The 13058-nt window shown below is 52.7% G+C and overlaps 1 protein-coding gene across 1 annotated transcript in view; it reads right to left on the bottom strand.

Annotated features, from left to right (window-relative positions):
• Positions 1 to 11443, bottom strand: part of LOC148593292 (uncharacterized) — a 28067-nt gene extending 16624 nt beyond the window's left edge. Inside the window, exons 1-2 of the mRNA XM_088531467.1 lie at positions 11282 to 11443; positions 10708 to 10785 (exon numbers count right to left, since the gene is read on the bottom strand). Coding sequence (XP_088387593.1) covers positions 10708 to 10785; positions 11282 to 11443 — 240 coding nt within the window. The remainder of the gene's footprint in view (positions 1 to 10707; positions 10786 to 11281) is intronic.
• Between the last annotated feature and the right edge of the window lie 1615 nt (positions 11444 to 13058).

The raw sequence follows: 13058 nt of genomic DNA, 5'->3' as shown, positions 1-13058 counted from the left end.
TCTACATCTCCTGCACATTTCCCTGCCATCCCAGGCCATCAATTCCTCACTCTTTCTGGAGTCTTCTTCTGCCTGGACTCACTCCCTAGTTAAGGCTGTCCTCAGCAGCTTAGCCAGCCGGTTGGTGACCATCAGTTTGGCAGACGGGAACAGTCTCCTTCCAAATGAAATGTGATAACTTGCAGCCTTGCTCTGGCCTAAGCTCCAGGTCCTCCTCCAGCTCCTGCAAGCTCTTCGTCCTCTCCATTTTCAGCTTGTAATAAGCTGGTAGGAGGGTACATTAAAGCAATATGACTTAGGGTATCTGAAATGCAGAATTAAACCATGAATCCTTAGGACATGTTTCTCCTTCCTGCATCAGTGCATGCCCAGATGTGCAGGGATGCTGCTGCTGGAGGCAGGTTCTGTGCATCACTGTGCCAGAGCAAAGGCCTCCCCAAGGGAACTGACTGAAGTCTCCAAAGCCCATGGAGAGACCAGCAGGTTGTGAGGATGCTCCAGAAGTGCCTTTGCCCACTCTGGCCCATGGATAGCACCAGCAGCCCCTCTGCTGGCCCCCTGAGTCCACGAAGCAGGGTTAAGGAGATAATGAAGGGATCCTAGGCACCCAAGGGCCATGCCAGTGCCGTAGGGACCATGGGTGTGCGTGTGCAGGGGCTGTAGGTGGGCACAGGGGCCACTTCTGACTATCACAGCTGCCTAGCCTGCGGGACAGGGCAGGATGGCAGATTTCTTGAAGCAATCTCTGGGAAAGCAAAGGTGCTACTGCAGAAGTCCCTAGGCCTGGGTAGCCAGCAGTCCATCCACACTGAGGACCTCATTAGCCCAGTCCCTGTTCATATCATCTGGCAGAAATTCAGGGGAGGAGAGCTAGAAGGGTGGGAGAGTTCAGAGACCAGAGCACAGAGCTCAGTGTGATGTGTTGTTAGGTCCGGTATCCGAATTGACAGGGAGAGAGACAACCACCATAGATATATTGTCTTTTATTAAAAGAAGAAAGATAATAAGTATTACCAGCTAGCTGGGGTCCGGGCTTTCCCACGCAGGGGTCACACCACGGACCCCGACCACTTCGAGCGTCCCTCTTTTATACCGTTCTTACCCAAGAGTGTTCCCCGCTCCCGTTTTCCTGTTTTGCATTCTTGTTAATGTTATCTATTTTGCTGAATTAAAACATCTGGATAAGCAGCCCCCCTATCATCCTGATTGAGGGCAGGGCACCCTAACCCCACCACCAATCAAGGGTCCAGACCTTGCCATGAGCAGGGCATCCTGACCCTGCCATCTATCAAGGGTTCTGCCCCTGCCATGAGCAAGACATCCGGACTCTGCCAGTTATCATGGGTCCTTGTGCTCTAAGACTCAGCTTATTCTACATTAGCTATTTAACCCCTACCTTCCCTGCTAATGCACCCTACAGCGTCTCCTATTTTTGCAGCACGTTGCATGCAGGTGGGATGGATTTTCCCTACAGTCAGTGTTGGAATTTATTTATTAGTGTAGAGGTAGGAAACCCAGCATAACCTGGGGCACTTGCCCAGCAAGCACTGCAGTGGGACATGGTTTCCTACAGGTGCCCTCCTGTATCTGTTCCTGTCCCCACTGCTAACACTTTCCTGTTTTCTTTCTGTAGAGACAACTCTGTGGACAGTTCTTGTGTGAAATCCTTCAGACCCTCAAGCTCTCCTGCTCACACTCCTAACTCAGCCATGTTAGGCATCTTATTATTAGTGCCAGTTTAATGTTTGATTGTTTCATTTTCACAGTCTTATCCTATGAGCAGATCTTTGCTGGTGTGCTGAGAGCAGGGCCAGCACAAAGCCTTTTCCATGTGCCTCCTGCACCTGCCCATTGCCTGTTTTTCTCATAGCACTGGCATCTTTGCCTATCTGAGGTCCCCTATGTCTCCTCTCCTACTCTGGATCTGGTAGTGGCTGTTCTGTACACGATGGTGCCTGCAGCACTGAACCCCCCTCACCTACGGCACGAGGAACAAGGCACTCAAGGAGGCTGAGGAAAATAATTTCACGGATATTTTTCAGCCTGGGGAAATTGTCATTGCTCTCTAAAAATGATTCCCTCAGCATCCCATACCAATGTTGAACATTGCCTCTTCACTATTTTTTAATATTTATATTATATTTTTAAATTTTTTTCACTTTATTTTTATTAACAGTAGTAGTATTTTATATCCTGTTGCTACCCAAACTGTTGCATATCTTCCACCTTAACTGATATTTCTCTGTTGCATCTGGTGTCCACACTCCAGAAACCTCACAGGCTGTTTACTTCCTGGTGTTTGCCTTTCCAGTGAATGTTAGGGGGATTCAAGAGCCTTCCAACCTGTTCTGCCAGTAAGAACCAGGGCCTATGATCCACAGACTGCGTCATGTTGCTTAAAGATGTCATCCACGCCATCAGCCTGACTGCATGGTCTGTAGCTCCCAGGATGATGTCACCCTTCATCTGATGCTCACCCACAAGCACATACCCAAACCTTGTCCATGCCATGGAAGCACTTTGTACATCCGAGCTGCCCCTCCACACAAAGGACCTGCCCCCTCCTCCTCTTCCCTCACAGCCTCCCCTGAAGAGCTTTTACCCCAGCAGCGCAGGCCTCCAGTTGTGTGAGTGGTGATAATGCATCTCAGTTATTTCAGTGATGTTGAGGTCCTGTGACAGCTTGTGCTTCTGTCTCCATGCCAGGCTACAGGCATTCGCATATATTTGGGCTGCAAAATATCAGGATGTGGCACAGAAGTCAGACTGGTCCTGGTGAAACCTGTTACCAAGAGCCAAAGACACTGTGTGCAATGGCCCCACTTGAGAGCAGAGCCATGATGGCATGGAGAGCAGGGCTCAATGCAATGGTGAGAGGAGGTTCCCAGAAAGACAGTCAAGGCTGCAGCGCCCAAGACCAGAGAGAAACAGAGCTGGGCTGTGAGGGAACGACAGGACAGGGTTTTGTTGCCGGAGCGGATCTGTAGCACCTTGGGGCTTGGGACAGAGGTGAGCCCATGTCCAGGCAGGAGAAGGTGCCCCTGAAGATGTCCTTGGGCTACAGCCAGCTGTGATCTACCAACCCTGGGGTTATCATTAGCCCTATCATGCTTTCCAGGGTGCAAAGAGGTTGTGTGGGAACAAAGCGAGAAGCTTTTAGGAGAGCAGAGACCAGAGCTGACCCCTTGGTGTGAGGTACGTCTCCCACTTATGAAGCACGTCCAGCTGTAGGAGGGATTGGACATGGTTTAGCATAGATCCCAGGCTGTCCCTCCTAGAGGAGACATCTGGTTATGCTGGACAAGCCAGACATCTATCTTGGCCCTGCAGCCTATTTCTATGTCACTGAATTAAATGTCTGCACTGAATTATATGAACTTTTTGCACTGTAAGGATCTGCCAGGGTCTCTACATTATACTACATGGTGCTCGCGTAGTGCCCTCTTCTTGCCCCTTTCTGGGTGTCCTGCCTATTAGAGGCTTCATAACTAGAGCCTTCCAGAGTGGGACACTTCCAGCTTTCATAGATAGTCATCCTCTGATGAAACAGATGGAAATTTTGGAATCCTTTTTTCCCCATTAATTAGGAAAGGACAACAAGTGTGATTCTTTTAGCTTGCTTCATGCACATTTCCCAGAAGAAGGGGGCACAAGGGACAGAGAAATTGGTGAGTTCAGCTGGGCCTCTGCTCCTGAGCAGGGCCAGGCTCCTGGGATGGAGGCAGCTCGTGGCAGCCTGGCAGCACTGCCCAGAGACAGCCGAGTGCAGGAGCAGCTCCTGTGCCAAGAGCAGCAGGGCTGCGGGCACTGCCTGCTGCTGCGGACAGGGGAGGAGAGAAGGCAGCGAGAGGGGAACGGCAGCGTGAAGGAGAGAGGAGAGCTTGTTGTGGGACAAACCTTTCCAGCCCTTGACACGGTGAGCAGGGCAAAGCTGCTGAGGTTCCTGGAGGGCTCTTCTGAACTCAATTCGTAGAAGTAAGGATTGGGATTATAAAGGTCTCTTTCCTGGAGTATGCAGGGTTTAGCAGGAGGAGGAGATGCTTCAGAGCAGGGATTCTTTGCCACACACTCGCAGGGACAGGGCATCCTGCTCCCTTCTCCCAGGGAAGACATGGGGGTGTGAAGCTGCGCTCTGCACCCAGCTCTGCATGGGCTGTGGTTGAGAGCAGCATCCCCCAGGCCCAGGGTGCTGCGTTCCCGGGACAGTGACTCTGCAGCCTGCGAGGGGCAGCACTGCCCAGGGTGCTCCCCACAGCGCTGCGGGGAAGCGCTGCGTGGGGAGACAGACACCCGTGAGGGCAGGTTCATTCTGCTGCTAAGAGGCTGCTGCAGAGTGAAGTCTGCTCACAGCTCCAGCTCATACACAGGTCACGTGCGAGGGGTCCTTTACAGGAGCAAAATCAGAAGGGCCACTTGAAAGCGAAGGAGCTTTCCTTCCTCTCTCTGCTCTTTCAGCCTCCTTAATATTGCAGGGGGAATGAAGGAACAAGTTTTCTGTTTTGACAGGGAAATGGCAGTCCTAGATCTTCATGCCTAGAGATTAATAGGTCTGTGAGAAGCCTCAGCAAGCTGCTTCATGCTCACCTTAGCCTACAGGTAGCATCCATATTATCTTTGTGGACTCACAGGACCTCATGTGACTGACTCCTTAGGATCTGCAACTGCAGAGCTGCCCCCCTGGCCCGGGGGTTTCTGTAAGGCAGAACTGAGCACACAGAGGGTGATACGATATGGGATCTGTAAGCAATGGCAGGGACAGGACACTGGGATAGAAGAAGAGCTGGTGGCAGGGACAGCTGCAGGCAGCGGAGATGGGCAGGGAAGGGGCAGGAGGTGCAGGGCAGGAGCCGCCTCCTCTGCAGCCAGACCTGCAGCAGAGGAGAGGGGCAGCTCTCCTGCCACAGGCCCATTGCCTGCCGCCCCACCAAAGGGCTAAGAGGGACTGCCCTGCGACGTCCCCCTCGGAGAGGTGACATACCCAGCTGGCAAAGTGAAAGTTTTCCAGAAGGCCTCTCTGTCCCTCTCCTTGCCTCCCTTGGCAGCACATTGATGGTGTTGCTCCTTGTTTCCCCTCCCGTCCATGCTTTTCCTGTTCTTGCCCTCAGCTTTCTGCAGCTGGATGTTTTCAGATGCAGTTCAGACACTGATGCTACAAGTTGTGGAACAGAGGGATCTGCATGGGAGTGAGATTTCCCGAGCCACCTTTTGTCCTGTGGAGCTCCTGGAAATGAAGCCTGTGAGCCTAGGCATTGCACTGGCTCTCCCTTAAGGAGAGCCCATCTTCAGTGCTAACGCTCCTTTGGCTTTTTCCCTGTGGTGTCCCGCCAGGCTGCCACCTGCCCTCCAGAAAGACTCTGCTGTCTCATGGCCTATCTGTGATATCTGAGTGATGTGTGAGGAAGCTGCAGAGATGCTGAGGGTATGGAGGTGGTGGTGGGAGGCTGTGCATTAGCAGCTGAAATGAGCCCTGTGTGTCTCTGGCTAGAAGGGGAGTGTGGAGACCTCCCTTAGGTGTGTGGAGAAAGGGTGAGAAATTTGGAGATGGGCACTTGGAAAATGCACAGCTCTGCTCTCAGCAGAGCCTGGTCTCCTTTGAGGGGAGCATAATAAACACGATGATCCCCTAGCTCAAGGAGACATGAATACCGGACAGATGGGAACAAGACTAATAGATAAACAAGATAAACGGCACTAAGACACTCTTATTAAAGAGAGGATGGTGTCAGACAACTGAATGACTTCAGGGCTTTCATCTTCAAAAGTTAAGATAAACTTCTCCATATCTTCATTCTTCAGACAGTCCCACATGACTGGAGGGAGCTAATGTCCAACAGCAGCTCCCTCAATGAGTTCCTCCTCCTGCTGATCTCAGATAGGCGGGAGCTGCAGGTCTTGCACTTCTCACTCTTCCTGGCCATCTACCTGGCTGCCCTCCTGGCCAATGGCCTCATCATCACAGCCGTAGCCTGCGACCACCACCTCCACAGCCCCATGTACTTCTTCCTCCTCAACCTCTCCCTCCTCGACCTTGGCTGCATCTCCGCCACTGTTCCCAAAGCCATGCACAATTCTCTGTGGAACATCAGGGCAATTTCCTATTCGGAATGTGCTGTCCAGATATTTTTCTTCGTCTTCTTGTTTGGAGGGGAGTTTTCTCTCCTCACAGTCATGGCCTATGACCGCTACGTTGCCATCTGCAGACCCCTGCACTATGGGACCCTCCTGGACAGCAGAGCTTGTGTCAAAATGGTAGTAGCTGCCTGGGCCTGTGGCTTTCTCTATGCTCTCCTGCACACTGGGAACACATTTTCCCTACCCCTCTGCCAAGGCAATGTGGTGGAGCAGTTTTTCTGTGAGATTCCCCACATCCTCAAGCTCTCATGCTCAGACTCCTACCTCAGGGAAGTTGGGCTTCTTGTTGTTAGTACCTCTTTAGTCTTTGGGTGTTTCATTTTCATTGTGGTGTCCTACGTGCAGATCTTCAGAGCTGTGCTGAGGATCCCGTCAGAGCAGGGCCGGCACAAAGCCTTTTCCATGTGCCTCCCACACCTGGCTGTGGTGTCCTTGTTTGTCATTACTGTATTGTTTGCCTACCTGAAGCCCCCCTCCATCTCCTCCCCACTTCTAGATATGGTTGTGTCTGTTCTGTACTCAGTGGTGCCTCCGGCCATGAACCCCCTCATCTACAGCATGAGGAACACGGAGCTCAAGGAGGCACTGAAGAAACTCATCCAGTGGGTACAAGGTCAATGATAACAACTGTTTCATTCACTCACCAGGATATCTGTCTATAGGCCGTATTTTATCCATTTCTTTCTTTTTTACTTCTCTCTTTTACACCCATCTTAAAATAATAAATGATAAAATAAAGATAACTAGTTTTTGTCACGTCTGCACAGGAATCTCTCATTTAGCACTTAAACATAGACCATGATAAAGCAGGAAGCCAGGCTTCCCCCTTCACTAGCAGAGAGGATTCTCTGAGCCGCTTCTTTGAGCTCCCTTGGATGTGCCCAGTGCAGGGAGGAGAGTTTCCCTCTGCAGCGTCTTTTCCAGCACTGACATCAAGGGACCTCTGGGGTACAGAGTCATGGCGGGACAAGGGCAGGTGGGGTGAGACCAGGAATCCAGTGTTGTTTAGGAGATCTCAGCTCTCATGCCTATGGTTAGAGTGTGATCTCAAATCTCTCTAATATGAGAGAAATTGCAACCAAGTGTCACCACAGCTTTCCATGGCTCCATGCAAAGCTCCAACACACAAAACTGAACATGAGTGAATTGAAGGAAAGTCTAGAGGCAGCCTTCCCATGGCAGTTCATCTTTCCTGAAGACACATTCCAGGAGGGCAGCAGGACTTTCTCTATTTAGAGTGGTCTTCCTCATTTCCGTGCTGTCCTTCCATGCTTTATTCTGAAGACATGGCCCAGGAACTCTCATAACCTGGAAGGGAGGCTTGTTTTCCCTCATATCTTGGGATATGAACAGGAAGGACCAGTCCTTGGCCTCCCTTAAGCCACAGCTGGATTCCAGAATAACATTTCCAGGATAAAAGGGGATCTACCCTATGATGGTCCTGAATCTGGCCTCTCTTTAGAAACTGGAATCAAAAAATATGCCCAAGGATGTGCAACCACAAATGGGCCTGCTCTTCTGCTTGTGAACTCCATGAGATCCAGGGGATGACCTCAGCATTCCAGGGTGATCTGTTAGCCTCAATCTAGGGTTCATCTCTCAGTGACCACTGCAGACAGGCAATGGTCTCTGCATTGCCTGTGCCAGGCTGCCCCACACGTGACTGTGCTGATGAGAGAACCCCCAGGGGATCTCCAGGCACAGTGTTTGCCTGGGAGTGGGCACTGAGTGCAGCTTTAACGAAACAGGGATGACTCACAGTGCAGGGACCAAAAGGTAGAGCACTAAACGCAGGTGCACATGGGGAAAGGAGGGCTCTGCAATCCCCAGGGAGGCAGTGGGGACCCAGGAGGCCCAGGGAAGGGGCAGTGGAGGGCGATTCCTGCACCCGCAGTGAAACACCACAGCCTGGAGCTAGTGGCCACCCAAAGACATCTCCTGCCATTGCAATATTGTGGGGCACTCTGAGTACCGTCAGACCTCAGCCACCAGTATCAGTGGCCACAAGGGCACACCGATGGCTCATGGTCAACCACGTTGCCAACCACGATTCCCAGGTCCCTTTTTGTGGAGCTGCTCTCCAACAGGTCAACCCCCAACCTGTCCTGGGGCATGGAGTTATTCCTCCCTAGCTGCAAGACCCTGCACTTGCCAGTGTTGAACTTCATGAGGTTCCTCTACCTCCAATTCCCCAACCTCTCCAGGTCCCTCTTAAAGCCTTCACAGACCTCTGGGCTATCAGCCATTCCTCCCACTTTTCTATCCTCAGAAAACTTGCTGAAGGTGCGCTCTGTCCCTTCAGGTCACTGATTAATAAACTGAAGAGGTTTAGACTGACTCCTGATACCAATAGTTGCAGGTCTCCCACTAGGCTCTGCGCCACTGATCACAACCCTAAAGCCTAAACCCCAAACCCAGCTGCTCACATGGAGGTGACCTCACAGGTGCAAACCCACCACATCCCTGCTGCTGCCTGTGGCCTTCAGAGACAGCAGCTTCCTCAAGCCCCTTCCCCACACAGGAACCACTGCTGCCCTCTCAGCTCCTCTCACCACAGAGACCCCCCCACCCACCGCCCACGCCTGCCTGCCTGCTGCCGGCCAATCAGGCACTCACAAAGACATGACGTCACAGCGCCGTCCCGCCCAGCTCTCTGGCCCTGCCCCCCAGGGCAGCAATGGCCTCCCCAGCCCTTCCCCGCCAGGAGCCCAGCCCGGGCTCAGCAGCTGCTCCGCGGAGATGATCTCAGCAGCGCAGAGCCCCGCAGGGCCCGGCTGCTGCCCAATGAGGCGCTGCGGGAGCGGTGACCTCACAGTCACCAGGCGGAGCCAGTCCTGCTGCTGCCCAATCAGCTCTGCCCGCAGCAGGGACCTCCCAAGCAGCAGCCACGCCCTCTCCCTGCAGCTGGCCTATCAGGGGCTGCGGCAGCAGTGACCTCCTCGTGCCCAGCGCAGCCATTGGCTGTGAGGCCCCGCGGGGCTCCTGGCTGTGGTGGGGGCTGTGCGGGGCCGGGGCAGGGAGGGGAGCCCAGCTCGGGGCTGCGGGTGCTGGGGGTGCTGGTGTGGGGGCCTGGGGGGCTGTGTGAGCTGCTGTGTTGGGCTCAGCCAGCACTGCCCACCCCGGCGTGGGGGAGAAGAGGGGCAGCCAGTGCCAGGGAAACCTGCCCTGGATTCTCTCCTTCTGCCCCCAGCACCCACACAAGTGTTGGAGCTGCCCCACGGGAGCCTTGGTGCTCAGGAAAGCCCCAGCCCCAGGGGTCCTTGCTTCTACCTTGTCCCCTGAGCAAGGTGGGACCATCAGGCAGGACTCTTGCAGCAGCCTCCAGCCCTGAACAGCCACAGCCACAGCGTGGGATCCACAGGGGTCTTTGCAGTGACAGTTTCTGTGTGACGCATCGGGAGGGAGCTCCTGAAGCTGGGAGCCTTGGTGTAGAGCAGCAGGATCACTGGGAACAAGAACTGGGGTCCAGGTTGCGGATGTTGATCCATCGGTCCCCATCTCACTCATCAGTCCCCATCTCATTTGACTCCATCAGCAGTTTGTGAGATGACCAGCTCCCTGCTCTGCAGCTGATGAAGCTGGCGAATATCCCTGCAGTCTCCCTTCGTGCTCTTCCTCATCTCTGCAGAGTCCTGGGGACCATCTTAAAGAAGAGAAACCCCATCTCCCTGGAACCCTGTCAGAGATGTGGCTTTCCAAACCACTGCCAAAGGAAGGACTTCTTGGGGTTGTTTATTCAGTCTGTGGCATCTCATGAGTGATGCTGTGAGCCCAACTCTTCATGCCGGGGGTCTTGGCCCATTCTTTGCTCTGTCTCCTGTGCGTCTACCTAAGTTTCCCTTTCCCACATGTCCTGTTTAAAGTGACACTTTCTAACATCCCCTTTAGGGCACTATCCCCACACATCGTGACTCCTCCCGATACTCTCTTCACTCAGAGACCCACCTGCTCGTTTGCCCTTTATGGAGGTTACAGCTTGCTCTGTCTTTCTGCAGTCTGCCCCATTAGCCAAGTCCTTACTATATGTATAGACTGTATGGATACATTCAAAGAGTGTCATTATTTTCCATGAAACTGTACTCTTCTTTATTTTTTTTTTTTTTGTTTCTTTGTAACTAAAAGAAGATCCCCCTGTGCCTGTTGGCAGCCAGTTAGGTCTAAGTAAAGCAGGTGAGAATTGGGGCAGGTGAGCTATAACACTGAGTGCAGACTTAGGTGGACTAAGGTTGGCTTTCAACATGAGTGATTTAAATTCCCGAGAGGCCGATGAGAGAAATGGTAGAGCTGGGGAGATGGAGAGGAAGATTGTGCATACCGTGCCTGATCTCTGGGACACTGCTTTTCCTACATGTGCTGCCTTCATTAGGAGTTACTCTGGATGGCTATAAATTGGACGGCGTGCTGTCTCCTATTCTTTAGAATAATAATCCAAAACTTTAAAAACATGAAATACTTGTATATGATTGTTGTCTTCAGCTTTCAGCTACACTGCCCACACCTTTCCAATTAGCATCAGAGCCCCAGCAAAAAGTGCCCTGCCAAAGCCCTTGGCTTGGCTCGTGTGTTTGGGGATACCCGTGCACCGATGGCACCGCTCACTTGGACCTGCTCTGGGTCAGCATCTGCCTTGGTCCTCCTGGCCCTCTTTGGAGCCTGAAAGGGAGAAGCCGGCTTGGTCCTGTCATCAGTGCAGGTGTCCCTTGTCCCTGGTGCCTGGCAGCTCCCATTCACCCCTGCCAGAAATCCCCTTCCCCAGGGCACGTGGCACTTGGTCCCCCACGGATGCCCATGTTGGCCTGACCCCGGCCGTCACGTCCCTGCCAGCACCACGGCCAGCACAGGACAGGGACATGTCTCCAGTTACAGGCCCGTTTCCAGCTGCCCCATCAAGGGAGTGAGGGTGACTGCCCTGTAACGTCACCCTTTGTGAGGTGGCATGCCCAGATGAGTAAGAGGCTTTCCAGGAGGCCTCTCTGTCCCTCTCCTTGCACCCCTTGGCAGCAGGGTCATGCGCCTTGTTTCCTCTTGTCCATGCTGCTCTTGTTCTTTCTCTCCGCTTTCTGCAGCTGGATGTTTTCTGCTGTGGTTCAGACACTGATGCCACAAGCTGTGGAACAGAGGGATCTGCATGGCAGTGCGGTTAACCCACTTCGGTTTTGTGGAACTCCAGGAACTGCAATCCATGCATCCGGAAACTGATCTGAGTCTTGCTTAAGGACAGCCCATCTTCGGTGTAATGGTCCTTTGGCTTCTTAACTTTATTATCCTGCCAGGTTGCCAGCTGCCCTCCAGAAAGGCTCTGCTGTCGCATGGCATGGCTGTGGTATCTCAGAGACCCATGAGGAATCAGCAGAGATGCTGAGAGTAGGGAGATGGTGTTGGAGGGCTGCAAAAGGGCTCAGCAGGAGCTGGTCTCCTTTGAGAGTAACATTGTACTCTAACTCAAAAAAGTGAGAGCCTCAGGGACCTGGCAATGAGATGAATACATGATTTTATTAATTTTCCTTTCACAGTGTCCTAACTATGAGCTGGTGCTCCTTGGCCCATGCAAAACTCAGCCACAGCCAGAGGAGCTTTTTGGGTGCAATTCGCTGAGTCCATTCTTGACTCCAGCTTGGGAGGAAGAGCCCAACCTTCAGGCACAGTGCTAAAAAAACCCTGGGAAGCCAGTTCTGACACAGTGAGAAGCAGATGGACAGAAGACCTCTGAATCAGAAAGACCTCTGAAGGACAGAGAAGAATTCACATATTTGTGTACAAACACACTTACCACACATGGCACAGGCCAACCACCAATGTCACCTGAAAGAGCAGAGAAATCACTTGCAAAGAGAGAGTGTATCTGCTAGAGACACGTGGCTGTGCTGGATGCCCCAGGCATCCAGCATGGCCAATTTCTGTGTCAGTGAATCAAGTGCCTGAACAGAATGAGATGAACTATTTCAATGTCAGCATCTGCTCGTGTCTCAGCCTCCTAGTGAGCAGAGCTCTGGTAGCAGTGGGCATCTGATAACATTTGGGGGGACCAAAGCAATTCCCTACCCAGTCCCAACACATGGTCTAGAAGAAAGTAGATATGGTGATAACAGCAGTCAGGCACTGGCACATGCCTTCAACCACCTCTGGCCCTTCCAGTGTCACCAAGGGTTTGTTTGTGTGCAGCTGACATCCACCCTGAACGACTAGTGATTGGGAGCATAGAGCAAGACCTCACATCCAGGCATCCCTGCTGTGCTCACTTCAGCTTGGGCAAGGGTAATCCCACCTGCTGCATGTTTCTGTGGAGCTCACCACAGAATACCATGGCAGCCCAGGGTCTTCTAAACCAGCCTGAGAATCCCAAAGTGAGTGACATCAACCCATACGTGAACACTGGGAAAGTGAGCTCTAGTCTTGTATTTATTTATCTTGCCTAGCTAAGAGTTGAGAAGAGGGGCTTCCTGAGTTGGACATTTTCAGCTCTTCCAAGTAACCATGCTCTGATGAAACAAACTACAGTGCTGACACCAGTCTTTCCTAGTGTTTAGAGAGGGATAATCAGGGATTATTTTAGTTGTCTACAGTGCACATTTCCCAGGAGGAGGGAGCACAAGGGACAGAGAAATTGGTGAGTTCAGCTGGGCCTCTGCTCCTGAGCGGGGCCAGGCTCCTGGGACGGAGGCAGCTCGTGGCAGCCTGGCAGCACTGCCCAGAGACAGCCGAGTGCAGGAGCAGCTCCTGTGCCAAGAGCAGCAGGGCTGCGGGCACTGCCTGCTGCTGCAGACAGCAGAGGAGAGAAGGCAGCGAGAGGGGAACGGCAGTGTGGAGTGGGAGCACAGAGCAGAGCTCACTGAAGGAAGAAATCTTCACAAGCCCTTGTGTGGTAAGTCTCTGGCTGCAGGGCAAAGCTGCTGAGGTTCCTGGAGGGAACTTCTGAACCCATCCCA

Source organism: Tinamus guttatus, unplaced genomic scaffold, assembly GCF_059628265.1.
Source record: "Tinamus guttatus ecotype Peru unplaced genomic scaffold, ASM5962826v1 Tinamus_guttatus_pri_ptg000420l, whole genome shotgun sequence".
In the NCBI taxonomy this organism is placed as follows: Eukaryota; Metazoa; Chordata; class Aves; order Tinamiformes; family Tinamidae; genus Tinamus; species Tinamus guttatus.
This window is presented reverse-complemented; position numbering and strand designations above follow the sequence as displayed.